Source organism: Saimiri boliviensis, chromosome 9 (genome assembly GCF_048565385.1).
Source record: "Saimiri boliviensis isolate mSaiBol1 chromosome 9, mSaiBol1.pri, whole genome shotgun sequence".
In the NCBI taxonomy this organism is placed as follows: Eukaryota; Metazoa; Chordata; class Mammalia; order Primates; family Cebidae; genus Saimiri; species Saimiri boliviensis.
The window spans coordinates 63,377,501-63,396,836 of NC_133457.1; the positions used below are offsets into that span (position 1 = coordinate 63,377,501).

At 54.5% G+C, this 19,336-nt stretch overlaps 3 protein-coding genes across 7 annotated transcripts in view; 2 read left to right on the top strand and 1 right to left on the bottom strand.

Moving 5' to 3' along the window:
* DLEC1 (DLEC1 cilia and flagella associated protein) overlaps positions 1-2,682 on the top strand; it is a 71,454-nt gene extending 68,772 nt beyond the window's left edge. For 2 of the 3 annotated variants that reach the window (XM_074406030.1, XM_074406031.1), the window contains 2 exons: positions 373-929; positions 1,025-2,682. In XM_074406030.1, coding sequence (XP_074262131.1) covers positions 373-929; positions 1,025-1,148 — 681 coding nt within the window. In that variant the 3' untranslated portion in view covers positions 1,149-2,682. The remainder of the gene's footprint in view (positions 1-372; positions 930-1,024) is intronic. The other variant, XM_010341498.3, reaches the window with a different exon arrangement.
* Positions 1,407-14,346, bottom strand: ACAA1 (acetyl-CoA acyltransferase 1). Of its 2 annotated transcripts, XM_003930900.4 has the most exons (13): positions 14,283-14,346; positions 12,822-13,006; positions 12,549-12,642; positions 11,943-12,000; positions 9,929-10,008; positions 9,605-9,647; positions 7,620-7,718; positions 6,470-6,550; positions 5,144-5,334; positions 4,796-4,975; positions 4,450-4,505; positions 4,191-4,336; positions 1,407-1,799 (listed from the first exon to the last, which is right to left on the bottom strand). In XM_003930900.4, exons 2-13 carry the CDS (start codon positions 12,990-12,992, stop codon positions 1,724-1,726), a joined length of 1,275 nt encoding a protein of 424 aa, XP_003930949.3. In that variant the 5' UTR covers positions 12,993-13,006; positions 14,283-14,346; the 3' UTR covers positions 1,407-1,723. The 2 variants fall into 2 exon arrangements, with proteins under 2 accessions (XP_003930949.3, XP_074262142.1); XM_074406041.1 differs by lacking the exon at positions 12,822-13,006 and having other exon boundaries at positions 14,283-14,299.
* An 87-nt stretch (positions 14,347-14,433) lies between these two features.
* On the top strand, positions 14,434-19,031 carry MYD88 (MYD88 innate immune signal transduction adaptor). 2 transcript variants are annotated; one of them, XM_074406042.1, is made up of 5 exons: positions 14,434-14,889; positions 15,733-15,867; positions 16,448-16,628; positions 16,818-16,909; positions 17,194-19,031. In XM_074406042.1, exons 1-5 carry the CDS (start codon positions 14,562-14,564, stop codon positions 17,346-17,348), a joined length of 891 nt encoding a protein of 296 aa, XP_074262143.1. In that variant the 5' UTR covers positions 14,434-14,561; the 3' UTR covers positions 17,349-19,031. The 2 variants fall into 2 exon arrangements, with proteins under 2 accessions (XP_074262143.1, XP_074262144.1); XM_074406043.1 differs by having other exon boundaries at positions 14,489-14,889; positions 16,448-16,609; positions 17,194-17,305.
* The last annotated feature ends 305 nt before the right edge of the window (positions 19,032-19,336 follow it).

Sequence of the window (19,336 nt, forward strand, 5' to 3'; positions counted from 1 at the left end):
GCACAGGTGGGGCCTGAGGTCACGGGACACAGACAGATGGTCCAGGGCCTGAGAAGAGCTGAGGGCCAGGCCTTGGGGCCACCATAGGAGGAGGAGGGGTGAAGGAGGGCAGCCCAACCAGCCAGGGTGCAGGGCCTGGAGCTTTATGAGGGAGGAAGGCAGGGATAGCAGGGGAATGGATGGCGTCACCCTGGCCCTTTCCCTGCGTAGACTACAGCCCCTGGCCTTTGAAGTTGGCACTGGCCCCTTGCCAATTGCTGGGCGCTTCCCCTGCCCTCAGGAGCATGAGCACTTGGGGTCAGCAGGGTTCCCAGCCCAGAGGCCCTGGCTTAGGCTCACCCAGAGTGAACAAGGCGGTCTGGGCCCCCACAGGTGGTGCCCCTGCGGGCCGTGGTGGCCGTGCCTGAGCTGCAGCTCTCCACCAGCTGGGTGGACTTCGGGACCTGCTTCGTGAGCCAGCAGCGAGTCCGGGAGGTCCACCTGATGAACCTGAGCGGCTGCCGAAGCTACTGGACTGTGCTGATGGGTACGTCCTACCCTCCCGCCTACCCACTGTTCCCCTACAGGGCTGTGCCAAGAAAAGACCCCCAGGAAAGGGCTGCTGTGCCCTGTCCCTGCATGCTGGCCCCCAGGGCTAGTACCACGTGGAGTTTCTGTAGAACAGCCAGTCCCCCACATGATCTCAGGGCTGCCCTGCCCTGCGGTTCTGAGCAAGACCAGAGGTACAGGCCTGGGGGCGGGCGACGTCTTCCTGTAGTGGTACGTGGGACTGCTGCGCCCATGTCTTCCCTTCCCTTTTGTGCAGGCCAGCAGGAGCCAGCCAAGGCCGCTGTGGCCTTCAGGGTCTCCCCAAACAGTGGGCTGCTGGAAGCACGATCCACCAATGCCCCCCCAACCTCCACTGCCTTGCAGGTTTTCTTCACTGCCAGGTACAGCCCCTCCCAGCCTCCCCCAAACTGCCCACAGGGCCTGGACCCCGCTGCCCAGACCCCTCCTCACCGCAACCCCCACATGCCCCCGACAGCCACAGTGAGCTGTACGAGTCCACAGTGGTGGTGGAAGGTGTGCTTGGCGAGAAATCCTGCACCCTGCGGCTCCGGGGCCAAGGATCTTATGATGAGAGATACGTGACGCCTCCCCAGCCCTAAGCCCCAGGCCCCAGCTGCAGAATAAACGTTGCCAGGGATTAGGAGCAGACCTTCAGCACAAAGACAGACTTGAGGCCCTCTGAACAGCTCCTAGAATGGAAGAAGAACCCCCTTCCACAATGGTCTCAGCCTAAGCCTTCATGTTTGCTCAGAGCCACACCACAGGAGAGACCACTGCATTGAGAATCACCACACACATTGCACGGCGAGGACCAGTACGGCGGAATTCCCCTTGGGAAAAAGCCACAGCCACTAAGATAAATTCTTGCACATTTACTATGTCCATTGCGCCTCTCATCCACGAATTCACCTTGCCCTGGGAATTAACCGTGGCCTTGTGGCCTGGGTGATCCAGACTGCCTTTGTCTTGCACAGCTAACGAGGGTCTGATGGGTGGCTCAACACCCCACCCACTCCTAGACCATGTCAGCCGTGTTCACATTTGCCAAACGAGTTGATCTGTCCGCCGCCACCACCACCAGGGCTGAGTTTTCCCGTGTGGTTTCGCTCCTGTAGTGCTGCTGCCTTGCTGCTAGAGCAGGACTGCATGGGCAGCGCCTCCAGCCTGGCTTCACTCAGTTCCCAGGGTATTCAAAGACAGCAGCAGCTCCCATTCCAGTCCCGATGCACATGGACACTACTCCATATGCCCTGTGAAAACAAAACGGAACTGGCTGGGCAGAGGCACCACCCAGCTATCTCCAGACCAGGCTGAGCCAGACGGACTTCATGACGAGTAGGATGCAAAACTGTCAGACCAGATCTGTTGGCACGCGGTACCCTGGCCTCCCACTTTGAGCACATACACAGTGGCAGATGCTCACTGCAGCCAGTGTCCCTTTTAAGGCTGGTCCTCAGGGAAAACAGAGATCATGCCCCTACATCCTCAGTTCAGGGTGTCTGTGTGTGCATGTTCCCTTCCCTAGGGACCGCTCATAATCCCAAAAGACACAGTCCCAAACATCATAATCCCAAATGTTGAAATCCTGAAAGAACAAAATCCCTAAAGTCTAAAATCCTGAAAATTACAATCTTAAAAGATTGAAATCCTGAAAATACAATTCTGGAAAAAGTAATGTGGAAACCTGGCATAGTGGCATCTACTTGTAGTCCCAGCTATTCAGCAGGCTGTAGCAAGAGGATCACTCGTGCCTAGGAGGTCAAGACCAGCCTGGGCAATACCGCAAGACCCCATCTTAGAAAAAAACTTTTTAAAAAGATTCATTTAAAAGATATTTACATTTTTAGGCCAGGCGCAGTGGCTCAAGACTGTAATCCCAACACTTTGGGAGGCTGAGAAGGGCAGATCACTTGAGGTCAGGAGTTCAAGACCAGCATGGCCAACATGGTAAAACCCTGTCTCCACTAAAAATACAAAAATTAGCTGGGTGTGATGGCAGATGCCTGTAATCCCAGATACTTGGGAGGCTGAGGCATGAAAACTGCTTGAACCCAAAAGGCGAAGGTTGCAGTAAGCCAAGATCACGCCACTGCACTCCAGCCTCGACACCAGAGTGAGACTCCATGTCAAAAATATACATATATGTACATTTTTTAAAGGGGATTTATTTGACAAACAAAAACAGAACACTTCCCAGGCTACTTTACACAATACAATCGGTAACGATTACATATTTTAGCAAGCATAAACACTCAGGTATGCTAACAATAGTCACAGGAGTATAACAGTTATAAACAAACCGTATTCATAAATAGGTTAAAAAGCAAACTCTGTAAATGGCTGGTAATCGTGCGCACCCAGCTTTATAACTGCAGCCATATGAATACCATGATGGAGAACCTGGTATTCAGGTTTGATGAGATTGATCAAAAACTGTGATGGAGCCAGGCTCTGTGGCTCACACCTGTAATCCCAGCACTTTGGGAGGCTAAGGTGGGAGGATCACTTGAACCCAGGAATTCGAGACCAGCTTGGGCAACATAATGAAATGCTGTCTCTACAAAAACTGAGCTGGGTGTAGTGGCACGCACCTATAGTCTCAGCTACTCGTGGGAGGACTGCTGGAGCCAGGGAAGCAAGGGCTGCAGTGAGCCGAGATGGAGCCACTGCACTTTAGCCTGGGTGACAGAATGAGACTGTCTCAACGAGCAGACAAACCTGTGATGGGTCACCACTGCATATGCAGTCACCCAAAGAACCAAGAGCTTGAGAAATTGTATCTTTCACAAATGCAGGTACACAAACAGAACACTTTTACATTTACTGAGGAAGTTTCAACATTTTTATGTACATGCACAAGGCTTACAAAGTCAGTGTGATAATGCACTTTAGTGGAATCAAATTTCTGATGTCCAAGGCAGAAAAAAAGTATGTCCCACCTCTGTATTTGTTCTCTCCAGGGCCCCAGGCAATTAGATGGTGCCTGCCAACACTAAGGGTGGATCTGCCCCACCTGGCCCACTCAAATGCATCCTAACCTCCTCTACAAACACCCTCACACACTCAAAATAATACTTGGTCAGGTTTCTAGGTGTTCCCAAAGTTAAGTTGTCAACTTAGCACCACTCACAACTCCTTAAACCATACTTAATTTCCAAATGAAGGCAATAACAAGGTAATGGTTGCATCATACTAGTTACACCATGTAACACAATGGCGATGCCTGCATACGATGGAAAATGTACTAATCCCTTCCCTAGAATTCATAGCATGAATTCAACAATAGGATTTCAACATTCAGGATTTTAATCTTCTGAGATTGTGACTTTGGGGATTTTAGTCATTAGGGATTTTTTTTTTTTTTTCCCTTGACTAGTCAAGGGTAGAAGAAAGAAGTACTCTTAGAGTAAACAAGGAGTTTGATCTGTAACTGACTGAACAATCAAGATAACACACTACCTTTGGACCAGCCAAGACCTTAGGGACTTTGATCTTTTGGATTTCAACATTTGGGATTATGGTGCTCAGGACTGTGTCTGTTGGGATTATGATTCAAAGCCCACCTACCCCTATCCCCTACCCTGCAGGTGCCCCAACTTGGGTATCCCCCCCGACAACCCCCCACCAGGAGCCAGCCTTACCTCTTCCCACGGCGCTTCAGCTCGTTGAGCAGCGTGATGACCTGTCGTGCCCCAGTGCAGCCCAGTGGGTGCCCCAAGGCCACTGCACCCCCCAGAGGGTTCACCTTCTCAGGCGGGAGTCGTAGCTTCTCCACACAGTAGGCAGCCTGGAAGGAGGCAGGTCATCAACGAAGCCGCCTTGTCCCTCCCCTGCACCACCTGCCCGCTTGCTCCACCTGGACTGTCCAGGGCCGAGGCAACATGGAGAACAACAGCTCACCTGGCTTGCAAAGGCCTCGTTGATCTCAAAGATGTCCACGTCACTCACAGTCAGCCCTGCAGGCAAGGTAAAGACCTGACCTGACACACTGGCTCTGTACCAGGACTCTGTCTCCCCTGGGCCTGCCCCATCCATGGGCCTTCAGGCTGCCTGGTGTGTGTCTCTTCCAGAAGGGTGAGCCAATCCCAGCTGTGGGGTCAGGACGGGCTTGGAGTATGGGACACTAGCCTTCCCACCTCCATTCTGCAGCACGCACAGGACCACCCCCATGCCCCTGGCAACAGCATGCAGGGCAGGTGCAGCATCCAGGCGGGACCCAGACGGCAATGTGAAGGAGCCACCTTACCTGCTTTTTGCAAAGCTACCGGGATGGCATAGGCAGGTCCGATGCCCATGATGTCAGGTGGGACCCCAACCACTGCATAGGACCTCAGGACCCCAAGGATGGGAAGGCCCAACTCTTCTGCCTTGGACCTCCGGGCCAGCAGGATGGCAGCTGCCCCATCACTCACCTGGCTAGAGTTTCCTAGGGGCAAATTGTTGGAGTAAGGGATCAGGGTGGGGCCGAGGAGATCCCAGCCCTCCCACATCTACTCTGTCTGCAGAGGGGCCTGGTCTATTCCAGGCTCCCAGAGTACAGCACCCAGCATGGCCATGGCCTCCTTCCTCACACCCCACCCCAGACCAGTCTCACCAGCTGTGGTAGAACCGTCCTTCTTGAAGGCAGGCTTCAGTTTGGCCAGCCCCTCCATGGTGGTGCTGGGGCGGATGCCCTCATCCTGGGTCACAGTGATGCTCCTCTTGGTACCCTTGTCATCATGGACCATGGTGGTCACAGGCACAATCTCAGCTTGGAAACAGCCCTTGCTCTGGGCTCTTGCTGCCCTGCCAGCACCATGAACAGCCAGGCTCAGGCTCCCTTGGGGTTCCCTTCCTCCCTGCCCTCAACGCCTATCCATTTGGGTAGACGTGAGCTTAGGCTGCTAAATTCGGGGACATGCTCAACTTTAGGGGAGCTCTGAGGGCATGGCCAAGACCTTACAGGGCCTTCTTCATCCTCAACCCCAGACCCCCAGATCGTGGCCAGTCCCAACCTCAAAGGGGAGATGGGTGTTTGGAGGGGTGCCCCCACTTAGAGCCCTTTGTCCAAGAGGGACCAAGCCTGTTCCGTTCTCTCTGCTAAACTGAGGGTGGAACCCCAGAAATATTTGTGCTGGGTTCTGCCAACTTTTCTGTTCAAACCCAACAGTTCAAAGTCATCTATTCCCCAGTTTCCACATATTTAAAGTGACATATACTAAATGTCATAGGCCAGTCCGATGACATTTAGTATATGTCACTTTAAATAAAAATACAATGTATTTTTGTATTGAAAGAGTTTTAAAGCACAAGGTATTTAAGAGTGACCCTTGAAATAAGGTGCAGCATATAAGTGCCCAGGGACACTCCAGTGGAAGGAATCCAAGGCTTCCAACATATTTTCAAATGGTTATGTGACCCCAAGCGGCTAAGAATCACTGCTTCAGAGAAGCCCACCTGGCCCAGATACCATCCCCTGCTTTTGCTGTCCTCTCGCTGGATAGCCGGAACCTGCCAATCTTAGCTTGCCTGAGCCCCTGGGGTTTCCCTGATATCATCCCCAGTTCTTGCCATAGGATGCTGCCACGACTCAGCATGGTCCAGAAGCTAGGATGCCAGGGTCCCTAGCATTGCTGGCCCCACACTCCAGGCTACCATGTCCAATCTCCAAACCACAGCCAGAAAAGAACACATGGGGAAACTGAGGCCTCAGTAGGGCAAAGAGTCAGAGTGAACAGACCTGGAATAGAACCTGGAAGTGTTACCAACTCACAGTGGCCCTGACACTTCCCACTTCCCACCCCCAACCTGGGAGGCCCAAGGCTTGGAAAGCACTCACTGCCCAGCTGTAAGCACAGAAGGGCTCCACTTCAGATCACTTAGACGGGCTCAAAACCTCACTGTCCAGCCCTTTAAACAGTCCTCTCCAAGCAGTACTCACTTCTGCTGGGAAGCCAGGGCAAAAGTATCCTGCTTCTCCCGTGAAATGCCAAACCGCTCAGCCACATTCTCCGAGGTTATTCTAGAACACAAACAGCAAATAGTGTGGGCACTGGTCTGACAGCCTAGAGGAATGGACCAGGCTGCAGAACTGTGCTTGGAACTCTGGGTTCCCAAGGCTGGAGGCAGGAGAGGACGGAAAGGCCAGTCCATGTCACAGGCCGTGGTGATGACTCAGGATGTGGATATAAAGACTCAGATAGGAAAGTCAGCAATGCTGGCCAGATCCTGAGAAGGTCATACACCAAAGAGACCCTCTCCCAGAGAGAAGGCAGCCTGCATGGGGGCAGCTGCAGAAGAGTCTGCTCCCTGGGTGAGCTGCCTCAGAGCAGGGGAGACAAGGAGCGGGGAGGGTGTGGGTGGGGGCAGTAACCGGCCACTCGTGGCCAGCTCCTCCTATGCCCCAAGGAAAACTGATGCAACATAGGGAGGAGAGGACTCCCAAACCTCCTCTAGAAAAGCCAGACCTGGGCTTTCTGGTCACCCTGGCTGGGGTCTATGCTTATCCTGAGAACCGAGAGCCACAGCGAGGCCTTCTGGCCTGGCCTTCTGGCTTTACAGGCCTCCCTTGGAGATACAGTGTGTGAAACAAGCCACGGCACTGCCCCCTCCAAGCCTCTGTCTCCTCAGCTGTCTCGTGGATCCAGGACTCCTGGCCCACAGACTCTGGGGATGGCCCAGAGAAGCTAAGTTGTTCCATACAAATGCCACATACTTTTCATTTTGCACCTGACAGGGCCCGGCTCCCCCACCGGCATGTTCAGTCATCAAAAGCCTCCCCCTGCCTTCTCAACTTCCTAGGCCCCCAAGGCTTTGGAGTGGCGCTACCATTGTCCTTCCTATGACTGAGCACCTCGGTGTGGTGACAAAATGGGCAATGTTTGGAAACTCGGGCACAGAAGAGAACCTGGGGTCCTCAGGAAAGGGAGGTCAAGGGCGGCTTCAACTCTCATCCCCAAGTCCCTGCAGAGCAGACTATGTCCAAAGGAAGGAGGCCAAGGCTGGGCACCGCCAGCCACAAAGACGATAAAGTTCTTCCGCCCCCTGCTCCAGGCAGAGGGCACAGCACACAGAGCTATGGGAGCGCTCACCCCATAGGAATCAGGCAATCTCTGGCCTTCTCCTTCTCCATCAAGCGCGAAGTAATATTTCCAGGGTTCCCTCTGTCAGCCAGGGACATGGACTCCACCCTGGGGAGGAGGAAGAGGAGGAGAAGGTAAGGTGAACTGGGCCCTAGCAGGACTCCTTCAGGAATAGCTGTACACTTGGCAAGTGGAGGAAATAGCCAGGGAGCCCTGGGAAGTCCAGTGGGCCTCTGGGAGCCACAGGCAGGGCTCAGCTGCGAGTATAGCACTGCTGAGCCCTGTCTCCACTTCACCCCCAACCCCAGCACAGAGCGCTGCACAGTAACACTCCTGGGGCAGGGCCGTGCCTCCCTATACAACTGCTCTGTCAGCCAACTGGCAAGTCCAGAGCAACGCCTTCCGGTGTCAGCCACAGAAGAGGAAACACATCCACCAGCCCAGGCCTACCCTCAGAGTCCAGGAATTCAGAGGGGAGAAGAGACAATTTAAAAGTAATCACAAAGCTGAGCTCAAAGGGTGATCAGACCTACATAGATAAGGAAGTGCTTCGAGCTGAGAGGAAGGAGGTGCTGTAGTGTGGTCCAAAAGGGCTTTGAGGAGATGGGGGACCCTCATGCCTCAAGGATGACAACAGATAACCTTGGCTGAGTGCTTTTCACATGCCAGCACTATTCTGAACTCTTCAGATATTAGAGTGCGTCACTGTCAGTCACATGACAAATACTCCGTCGTGTAAGCTGCTGCTATTACTCCATAATCTTCTCATCAACTTCAACAGAGCTAAGCTAGGTATCCCCATTTTATAGACCAGCAGACCGAAGTCTAGAGACTGTATAACTTGTCCATGGTCACCCAGCCTGGATCCACATTTAGGTAGTCTGGCCCCAGAGCCCACTTCCAGCTAGAATGCCCTGTGCTATATACTTGCTGATGAAAGCCTATGGGGAACAATCCGCCTGGGATGTGGGTGTCAGGCCTGGCCCAGATCTTAATATCCTAGTACCACAGTCCTTGACCTGCTTGGGAATCAGATACCCTCTAAGATACTCATAAAGGCTCCCGCCCTTCTCAAGTTATCCACACCAGCTCTCACCCGGTTAGATAGAGAGAAATCAAAGGGCAGTGGCCCTTGCCCAGCCAAAGTCCTTTTGGAGTGGTCTTTGGCTTTATTTACAGCTGCAGACATCAGTCAGTACAACTCGGTGCCAGATGCCACGGCCCTGGGACAGGGGCCAGCAATGCTTCCTCTCAAGAAATACTACAAAGAGGATGTGAAAGGCAGCGGGGGCATGTCAGAACCCTGGGGCTGTTCGCCTCCCCCAGCCTGCCAAAGCCCTTACTCCCCTGCCCTCCCAGCATCAGATGCCCACCCAAGCCTGGGCCCCAGAGCCCTGCCCTTCCCTGGAGGCATTGCCAAAGACAACTTCTGCAGCTCCATTCACTGCAGCCAATGATGGAGCCACAGTCTAGGAGGAGGTGACGGTGACCAAAGCACCACCAACTGATCATGTCCCTCAGAGCCCATAGGCAGCTCGAAGTTTCCACACTGGTATGAGGGTGGGAGGCAAGAGGACAGATAGCCTAGTAAAATGAACAAACTAGTGATACAGTAGGCAGCTGGCCCTGGCTTTCGAGAGCCCAAACTGCAACTTCTCTCTCAGCAGCACCGTGAATCCACAGGGCTACAAAAGGAGACCCCAGTGCTGTATTTTCTCAAAATGCTTTCCCACATTTTCCAGCCTGAAAGAGTTCCAAGAACTTAAGCTTTTAGAGGCCAACCGCCCTCCCCTGCTAGTGCTGAGAGGTGTGAGTGATTCCTGAGCAGCCAGAGTTGGGAGCCACTCCTAAGCTGCATTTGTGAGAACCCACTCCCGACCAGCTGCCTAAAGGGGACGGGGCAATCCCCCAATCATGGCCTCTGAGAACTCAGATGAAAATTAGTTTTATTGTCACAAGTTGGTTAATAAGCTCCGGCAGAAAAAAATTCTTACCCACAGGCCATGCCAATGTCATAAGACCCATTTCTGATGCCACCTGCAACAAAAGCATTTCATAAACATCCTTTGCCAGAGTCTACCTGTTCCGGAAGCAGTGGAGCCTCTTCCCCACCTGGCCTCTAGATGGGACTCAGCCCTAGCCTCGGAAACGGAAGACCAGGAGTGTTCAGAAAAGGCTTGGGGCAGTGGTAGGGCATTCCTGCACTCTTTCTGTGGTTAGAGTCCTCTCAGAAATCCTTATCGCTTGCCCAGCAGACAGCAACTTTGCTGACCCAAACCCACAGGCCCAGGACCAAGGAACCCACCCAGTCAACTTACCAGCTATGCTGGCCACTGCCTGTAGCCCTGATGAGCACTGTCTATTGACAGAGGACAGAGGCACAGTCTCTGGGATGTCACTGAAACAGAAGGTGAGACAGTAGAATCAGTCCCCTCTTGCATGCCGGCCTCTCATGGAAAGCAGTCCTGTGCCTCAAGCAATGTAAACGGCAGGGGAACATGGAGGCCAGCAGCCCTGCCTCCATGCCAGGCCAGATCCATGGAATGAGGGTGTGCAGCTACTGGGCAGACGCCATCTGTGCAGGCGCTTGCTCCCCAGGGCCCCATAAGCACATTCCCCTCCATTCCTATGAGTATCTTCAATCAAAGACCAAGCATAGCCAAAAGGGAAGGGAAGCCTGTCTGGGCCACAGGCATCCTTCTCTTTCTCCCTTTGAAGATTCAGAAATGAAAACTATGTATCTCTGTTTCCCCCAAAGAACAAAGAAAAGGTCCTGTTGCTGGGACAGAGCGCCAGAGCAAAAGCAATGTCTAAAGTCTGAGGCCAGGGACCCTCAGCCTTACCAGTAATCATACAGCTAAACCCGCGTGTTCCCATGGACTCCTGAAAACCTGATCCCACCTCGACGGAGAACTCTGACAGGCATCACATGTTCTAACATCTGTTGCTCTGGTGTGTTCCCCAAGGCTCTTAGCCCTGGAAGCTAGTAGGGCTTCCCCTCCTGATGTAACCTGCCTTGGCCAACAGCACAAAGCCCCAGGGAAATTTCCAGACCTCCTTAGACCCACAGACTCAGAACCTGAGGTAGTGGAAGCACCCTGGTGATGGCGGTGTGCAGCCAGAGCTGGGAACCTCTGAACTAGCGTCCAGGCCAGGCTCTGCAGAGACTCTCAGGCGGATAGTGTGCTATGCAGCCTGTGTGACGCCTCCAGGGTCCCTTAACTCCGCAGTAGGTAGTTACCATTCCTTCACTCAACCCACCAGGTGTTGACTAAGTACCTACTTAGCACAAGGCACCACCTGAGGGATGCTGAGATGCACATAACACTGTGCCCTAGAGGATGCCCAAGCAACACACAGAAAATGAATCAACTAGCAGAGGCTGAAATAATAGGGCAAGAGGGCAAACCGCATCACAAGGAAGCACATGGCTAGCTACTACCAGATTGGAAGGGGCTCTCGTTTTCAGCCTGAGAGCCTGGATAAGTCATGCCAAAATGGTAAGACTATGTTTGGGCAAGGTTTAGCTAGGGTAGAAAGAGGAGGTAGGGCTAGCACTTCAAGGAGACAGAATGACCGTTATCAGGGAGGACAGCAGGCCAACAGGCCAGCTGAACGAAGAAAAGTCAAGGTGAGTAAGCAGCTGGGAGACAAACCTGGAAGGTAAGTGTGGAGCCAGATTGCAGGGGGCTTGAACTACAGGCTGGGCAGTGTAAATCTCTCCCGGTTCCTAGAGGGTTTTTGTTTTCCTGTTCCTTCACTAGCTAATGTTCCTATTTATTCTTCTCCATGTACCTGAAAGTACAAAGCTGAGCAGGTCTTAAATCTACGCATGAAAATAATTTAAGCACTCTTTCCCCTGCAGGTGCGTAAAGGGAAGTTTACCAGGTCTCCTCCTGGGCGTCCCTCTTCCCCACGGTTCTGCCCTATCCCAAAGGGTCTGCTAGTGGGTTATGACTGGAGTTCCCAGCTCAACTAGTAAAAAGGCTGAAAGTCACTTTTCAGCATGCTTACTTGGTTACTCACCTGACAAATGAGGACAGAATCCACACTTACAAAAGGCAAGCAACAACCTTTTGGCTAAAAATCAAGCCACAGACAACTTTTGCTCCAGTGTCAAAGGCCTTGTGCACCCCGGCTCAGCACCTGGAGGACTCACCCTCCCTTCAAAGTAGGGGAGAGGCGAGTCCACAAGGGGAGGGAGCCAAGGACTCTGGTTGCCTCATTCTGGCGTCCAATCTGATCCTCCCCAACATGCAGGCCGAGTTCCCTGGGCCCTGGGCCCATTAAAGTGTCAAAATGGCCAACCCATTGCTACAACTAGAAAAGTACCTCAGAAACTGGGCGATTCGGGCCATGATTGCCCCGGCCCCGGGCTGCAGCACATTTCCTGTGGACAACAAACTTCCATTCAGTGCCAGGTGTGGGGTTCTGGGCACTAAGGTATAGCTGTGAATACCAGAGATGAGCCGTTCCAGTTCTTTCTTCGGGAACACTAGCCCTTGGCAGCTCTGGAACCCCGGGGTTTGGAGCAGGGAGAGCCAGCCATACAACAGCTTGTCCTGGTCTTCCACCAGCTCCTGTCCCCGAGCGTCCCACGCTCACTTGCCCTTGCACCCAGTTTTTCCAAATCAGCACAGATGGACAGGTTGCCTGCCTTTAAAAGTGACACGGGAGTTTCTGAAAATGCACATGTCCCCAGGTGTCCTCCTCTGAGCGTCACCCCAGAGGACTGCCGACCTAGGGGTGGCATCTACCGGGTAAGACTCTCGCGATGTCATGTTGCTATATCTCAAGGTGAGGGGTGGAACAGAGGGCTGGACTGAAGGTCAAGGCCATGGAGGTTCCCCCAGTGAAAACTCGGGGTGGGGAGGTGCGGAGGGCTCTGGACAAACGGAACGGGGAGGGCCCAGCGCGGGGCCTGGCTGGCGCGCTCACCGACACAGATGTCCCCCAGCTGTTCCGGACGCAGATTCACGTCCTGGAGAACCGCGGTCATGACAGCCGAGAGAAGCTCGTCGGGGGTGGTGTCCTGCAGCGGGAGGAGCAGCTGCGGTGACCCCCACTCCCCCACGCCCACTCCAGAGAGACAAAGCGACCACAGCTGGGTGCGGAGCTGCCTCCGGCATCCAGGGGAACCACACATACCAGCGGGACCCCAGCCCGCGCCGGCGTCTTCCCACACCGGGCGCCCAGACCCTCGGGCCTCACCTTGAAGCCGCCGCGGCCCGCCCGGCAGATGGCGGTGCGCCGCCCGTGCACCACCACCACGTCCGCGGCCGAGGCCTGCGGGGCGCCGCTCGAGCAAGGCGCCGCCTGCAGCGTCCAGCCGGGATCGGGCTGGCCAGCCAGGTGGCCCAGCACTACCTGCAGCCTCCGCATTGCGCAGCTCCACTCTACAGAACCAACCGCCGGAGTTAACAGACTATACCGCCCGCGCACGCGCAGAACCACACCTCAGGCTCCTTGGCCTAAACAGCCGCGCAAACAGAAGTCCCGCCCACCTTCCGCCTCAGCCAACCATAAGGTGAGTCAGCCTGGGGACCCGCCCCTCCCGCCACGGCCTACCGAGCCCTCTATTGGAGGGCCCGCAGTCACCGCCCAGCCGAGCTTTCCACTCAATGCCCCGCCTACCTTAGCCTACCGCAGCCAACCAGAAGGTGGACCTCTATGAATCCCCGCCCAGAAAAGCAGACCGGAAGCCTTTCCAGCTTTTGTAGCCAAACCCGAGACCGGACCCCCAAAGCCCTGCCCCCTGCCCGCATCCCAACGGACGGCGGGACCGCCAGGACCGCTTCCTGCTTGGGATGGCGATGGAAGCCGGGCCTCCAAGTCCTCTACCCACTTCCTGGTCGGCTCTGCTATCCCTCCGGTCCCCGTACCCAAGCTGGGGGACCTAAATACTTCAGAGACGCCCGAGTCCTACTCCGACGTGGCTGCGCTTTCTCATTCTTTCGAGAAGACCGGGAATTTGGGCTTTCGGGCTGGCCGGGAGAAGAGATTTCACAGAGGGGCTGGGGAGTGACAAGCTCTTTAACTGGAGAACGAACATCTCACACTTTTACCAGTGTGACACCCAGTTGGAATGATTTTATTAGTGCCCATTTTCCCGTGCTAGGCTGGGATCTCCCGCAAGGCAAAGAGGTATCCGGGGAGCCTGCGACTCGCTTGGCACTTAATAGATGATCGATAAATACTTGTCGAATGAGTAAATGAATGAACCGGGGCTCTCCAGGTCCGGATTGTGACCTTAACCCGAAAGCGCAAGGTCACGTGCCCCCTTGACTCCCAGTAGCCGGGCCGTGTCTTTACCTGAAATCCTGGAGAGTAGCGCTGGGCTTCCCACAGACACCAAAGCACAGGGCGCCATGTGGTTCCCAGCCTAGCGTCACGACGCCCCCAACCGTTTCGAGGTTGCCTCGGGCTCCAGAAATGTCCCTTTCCCACTCCCCCTGGGGTGCACAGCAGGGGTCTCTCCCTACCCCTACCGGCAGGATTACGTGTTCCCCAGAGACAGCTGGTGCTTTCCCACTCGTCTCCTCCTCGCCATCCTCGAGGGCAGGACCGTATGAACCCCTCAGAACCCCAGTGGAAGAATTGTGACTCCAGATCCCAAAGAGCAAGGCCGGTTTCCTACAACCCCCGCAAGGTCGACCTCACTCCGCCGCCTACCTACTATCAGCACCTCGAGGCGGCGCCGCGGACCTCTCCGGCTCTCAAAAGGCAGATTCCGACTTCCCACCTCCCCCCTTCCTCCCCCCACCCGAGACCGCGAGGGTGGAAGTGGACGCCCCCGCCTCCGCACTTTTGCGTGAGGCTCCAGATTGCAGGGCAGGGCGGCGCTTCTCGGAAAGCGAAAGCCCGCGGGGCGGGGCGGGAGCCGTAGGAGAAAGAGGAAGCGCTGGCAGACAACGCGACCCTGTCGGCGCCGAGGCTCCAGGACAGCCCGCCATGGCTGCAGAAGGTCCCGGCGCGGGGTCTGTGACCCCGGTCTCCTCCACATCCTCCCTGCCCCTGGCTGCTCTCAACATGCGAGTGCGGCGCCGCCTGTCGCTGTTCTTGAACGTGCGGACGCAGGTGGCGGCCGACTGGACTGTGCTGGCGGAGGAGATGGACTTTGAGTACTTGGAGATCCGGCAGCTGGAGTCGCACGCCGACCCCACGGGCAGGCTGCTGGACGCCTGGCAGGGACGCCCCGGTGCCTCGGTAGGCCGACTGCTGGAGCTGCTCACCAAGCTGGGCCGCGACGATGTGCTGCTGGAGCTGGGACCCAGCATTGGTGAGGACGTCCCCTTCCTGGCCTCATACCTGGGGGCTGAGGAGGCTGACTTTTCGGCCTCAGCATCCTATCTCCCCTGAAGAGACCCCGTTTCCCCGCTCGGGGACCTGGAGAAGCCTGCAGAGGGAGAACTATGCGAGTGCAGTTCCTTCTCAATAACCGGGACCTGCTAGGGACTGGACTGGAGAAAAGTCCGGAGAGGCGGAGATGGGAAGGAAGCAGCTTAGGGAGAGGCTTTCAGGTGGGGCCAGGAGTCAGAATCAGGCTTCTGTGGGGGCGTCTGGGCTGTTTCAAGTAGAGCAACAGAACAGGCGGGGGACTGACAGTGGACTGTCTTAGAAACCTCAAGTCCTGGTGAAGTGCAGCCCTTCCTGTTACTCACTGGCACTTACATAATATACACGCATAGGCATTGGGTACAGCCGCCCACAGGCAGGCATACCTTGCTGGGTTGGAATTACTGCCCTCACTGCACCACAGCCAGTGGGTCAGTCTCCCGAGCCTTTCTGGCATGCTTAGCTCCTTGCTCACATGTGCCCTGGATCCCAGAAGAAGCAGACCTATCTTGGTACCTTTCTTAGGATCCCTAGGAAGGGACAGAGATACAAACCTGACCTTGATGGCCTTCCAGAAAGACAAAACACCACTGACATCCCTTTGGGTCTGTTAGTGCCAGTGGGAGCTCAACTTCTCAGAGCTGTTGAGCTGCTGATGGCACCAGTGGGCTGGGTAAGTCCTATAGAAGAACCCTGCCATAGGAGGTGGGCAAGGGCGGGATCCTGACTGTGGATAGAGAGGTGGGCACTCCAGGGGAGGCTGCCATACCCCGTCTCTTCCCCACAGAGGAGGATTGCCAGAAGTATATCTTGAAGCAGCAGCAGGAGGAGGCTGAGAAGCCCTTACAGGTGGCCTCTGTCGACAGCAGTGTCCCACGGACAGCAGAGCTGGCAGGCATCACCACACTTGACGACCCCCTGGGTAAGGGTCCAATACTGTTCCCATGGGACAGGTGGAATAGGACAGTGTGGTATTAAGAGCATGAGTGTTGGAAGCAGATGGGCTGTGGGACCTTGGGCGAGTCACTTAATCTTTCTAAGTCTCAGTTTCCTCGCCTCAGAAATGGAGATAATAGTCCTACCTCTGGGTTGCTGTGAGACTCTCATGAAATGATACCCATCTTCACGGGTGTGGTGGCTCATGCCTGTAATCCCAACACTTTGGGAGGCCAAGGTGGGTGGATCATCTGAGGTTGGGCGTTCAAGACCAACCTGGGCAACATGGCGAAACCCCATCTCTACCAAAAATATAAAAATTAGCTGGGTGTAGTGGCTCACACCTCTAATCTCAGCCATTAGGGAGGCTGAGGCAGGAGAATCGCTTGAAGCTGAGAGGTGGAGATTGCAGTAATCTTTCCTCTCCTGGGAAGGGCACTTTCTCTGAGGAGTATCATCTTGGGAAGGGTGTAAGGCCCAGGGTTGCCTAGCCAGGGGACTCTTGGCTGGACCCCTCCCAAGCCTTCCCATGGAGCTCTGAGTACCACCCTGTGCTCTGCACCCAGGGCAAATGCCTGAGCGTTTCGATGCCTTCATCTGCTATTGCCCCAGCGACATCCAGTTTGTGCAGGAGATGATCCGGCAACTGGAGCAGACAAACTATCGACTGAAGTTATGTGTGTCTGACCGCGATGTCCTGCCTGGCACCTGTGTCTGGTCTATTGCTAGTGAGCTCATCGAGAAAAGGTTGGCTAAGGTCAAGGGTGGGTGGGTGAGTGGGTGCATGAAGCCCTGCCCAGAGGTCCAGATGCTGGGCATCTCCTCCTAGCTGTGCACTGTCCAGCCTGGGCACAGCGGGCCCCTCCTGAAGCTATTCCCAGGCGGTATGCTGGACTAAGTTGCCACAGGACCTGCAGCCTACCCACTCTCCCCTAGGTGCCGCCGGATGGTGGTTGTTGTCTCTGATGATTACCTGCAGAGCAAGGAATGTGACTTCCAGACCAAATTTGCACTCAGCCTCTCTCCAGGTAAGCTCAACCCTGGTCTGGCCAGAAAAATGAAGGAATGAGTAGGTGGGGCCTCTGGATTGTCAGCCTTCCCTCCCCAAGGGCTATGGATGCAGTAGGAAAGAACTCCTGAAGACCTCTGTGCGGCTGAGCTCGTGTGCATGTGTGTGCCTTTTTGTATGAGTGAATGTGTGCCAGGAGTGCTTAGATGGGGGATGGCTGTTGTTAACCCCTGGGTTGAAGACTGGGCCTGTCCCACCATGGGTCAAAGGCCTGATGCCAGCATGGCACCCCTTTTCTTACAGGTGCCCATCAGAAACGGCTGATCCCCATCAAGTACAAGGCAATGAACAAAGAGTTCCCCAGCATCCTGAGGTTCATCACTGTCTGCGACTACACCAATCCCTGCACCAAATCTTGGTTCTGGACTCGCCTTGCCAAGGCCCTGTCCCTGCCCTGACGACTGCTTTGTGACTCTGGGTGTGTGTGTATCTGTCTGCCTGTCCATGCACTTCTGCCCTGCCTCCTCGGTTGTAGGAGGAATCTGTGCTCTACTTGCCTCTCAATTCCTGGAGATGCCAACTCCACAGACACATCTGCCACAGCTGGACATCATCTGGACATCACATTTTATGTCCTGCATGGAACCAGTGGCTGTGAGTGGCTTGTCCACTTGCTGGCTTACCAGCCAGGATGGTATGGAACAGGACAAGCTGGGACTAGCAGAGCCAGCTCTGAGCTATTCATATACCTTCAGTCTTAGTTTCCCCACCTGAACAGTAGGATGGGGAGAACAGAGAGTAGCTGTGTTTGAATCCCTGTAGGAAATGGTGAAGCATAGCTCTGGATCTCCTGGGGGTGACCAATCTTGGCTGCGGGAGAGCTGGCTGCTGCTGGACTACCTGCTGGCCACTGCTGGGACCATGACACTGCTGGGGCAGCTGCTTCCATAATGATGCCTACTGATGCTTCAGTGCCTCTTTGCTCGCCTCCCGTTCCACTTCCTCCTTCCTCACAGGGCAGGTGGGGAAGCAGGTTGGCCCAGCACAAAGGGATCCCACCTTGAAGCTTATTTCCTAATGAGTCCACCTCTCATCTGCATCTTTGACACGTCCCAGCTTCTGCCCAACTTTCAGCCGTGGCAAGTCCTCAAGAGACTGGCCTGAGCAGCCCGAGCTGCTTTTCTTTTCTACCTGGCAAGATGCCTGTGGTCATGCCCTCAGCTACACCTGGCATGAGAAGGGATCCTGGCCTCTGGCATATCCATCAAGTATGAGTTCTGGGGATGAGTCACTGTAACAATGTGAGCAGGGAGCCTTCCCCACTGCACCACCCACAGAGAGCTTTCCCACCAACTTCGTACCTCGATTGCCTTACAGAGTTGTTTGTTTACAAACAGCGATCATACAAGACTGCTTGCCCCAAAGCTTGTGGGTACATGGGCACATACAAACTCACACACAGACACACGCATGTATGTACAGATACATACTCTCACACACACAGGCACCTACCTGTACACACACGTTTCTCTGGGTACAGGTCCCAGGAACAGCTAGTTGGAAAAGTCCCACCATTGATGGAGCCTAACCATGTCCCTGAACAAAAATGGGGCACTCTTATATTCCATAAGAGAAACTTATGTCCCTACTCAGTGAGACCAAACTCTGGAAAGGACCCGGTGTACCAGTATTTATACCTTTAATGAAGCACAGAGAGAGAAGAGATGCTTAAACTCACAGAATAATAAACAACAGACACAGCTGTCCTCTCTCTCTCTCTCAACCCCCCAGAGTGATTTGTACATTACCCACAAACTCTCCTTTGGGGAGAAGGCGTCAGACCTTAGGACCCTAAATCAAATAGAAAATGCATCTCTGCTCCACTTCCAGCCAGGCTGGAGTAAGGTGCCTTTTCTCAGGATCTTGGGAGGGACTGGAGGCCCCTCTGCATGATCTTGTTGAAGCATCTAGCTGCCGTGCACCTGTCCACCTTTAATATTGGGCATTTTAAACTGATCTCTAGAAGTATCTTCTACATGTTTTGTATGCATTTTAATAATTTCAAAGATATCTGAGAAAAGCCTGTATTTGCTATTCTTCCTATATCCTGGTTTATAATAAAGAATATTCAACCTTGGGAACGTTTGTGTGTGTAAGTGGAAGAGGTCTGGAAACAGTAATGTGGGTAAGAGAATCTGGTCTACTGGATGGGCTACAGTGTATTTGGCAGGGGCTTCCTGAAAGCTGGCCACCTCCTCATTGGTTCAGTCCTCAGCAGCGCTGCACGCAGAACCAGGAATACTGACCTCAGCTACAGACATTCAGGAGACTGCCCTCCTCCGGCCATGTTAGATGTGTTCTGGGTTGTGCCATGCTCCTGGGTCCTGGCCTAGTCTTTGAGTAGGGGTTGATCCAGGCTCCAGACAGAGTCTGGAGGACCCCGCAA

Bases quoted from the DNA above. Each gene is read 5' to 3' on its own strand.
- MYD88 (XM_074406042.1), top strand. From the start codon at position 14,562: ATGGCTGCAGAAGGTCCCGGCGCGGGGTCTGTGACCCCGGTCTCCTCC. The intron at 15,868-16,447 runs GTAAGGGTCCAA...CTCTGCACCCAG, and splicing joins CACACTTGACGACCCCCTGG to GGCAAATGCCTGAGCGTTTC. The intron at 16,629-16,817 runs GTTGGCTAAGGT...ACTCTCCCCTAG, and splicing joins AGTGAGCTCATCGAGAAAAG to GTGCCGCCGGATGGTGGTTG.
- ACAA1 (XM_003930900.4), bottom strand. From the start codon at position 12,992: ATGCGGAGGCTGCAGGTAGTGCTGGGCCACCTGGCTGGCCAGCCCGAT. The intron at 7,719-9,604 runs GTAAGAATTTTT...CCTCCTCCCCAG, and splicing joins GACATTGGCATGGCCTGTGG to GGTGGAGTCCATGTCCCTGG. The intron at 4,976-5,143 runs GTGAGACTGGTC...ATTTGCCCCTAG, and splicing joins GGACGGTTCTACCACAGCTG to GAAACTCTAGCCAGGTGAGT.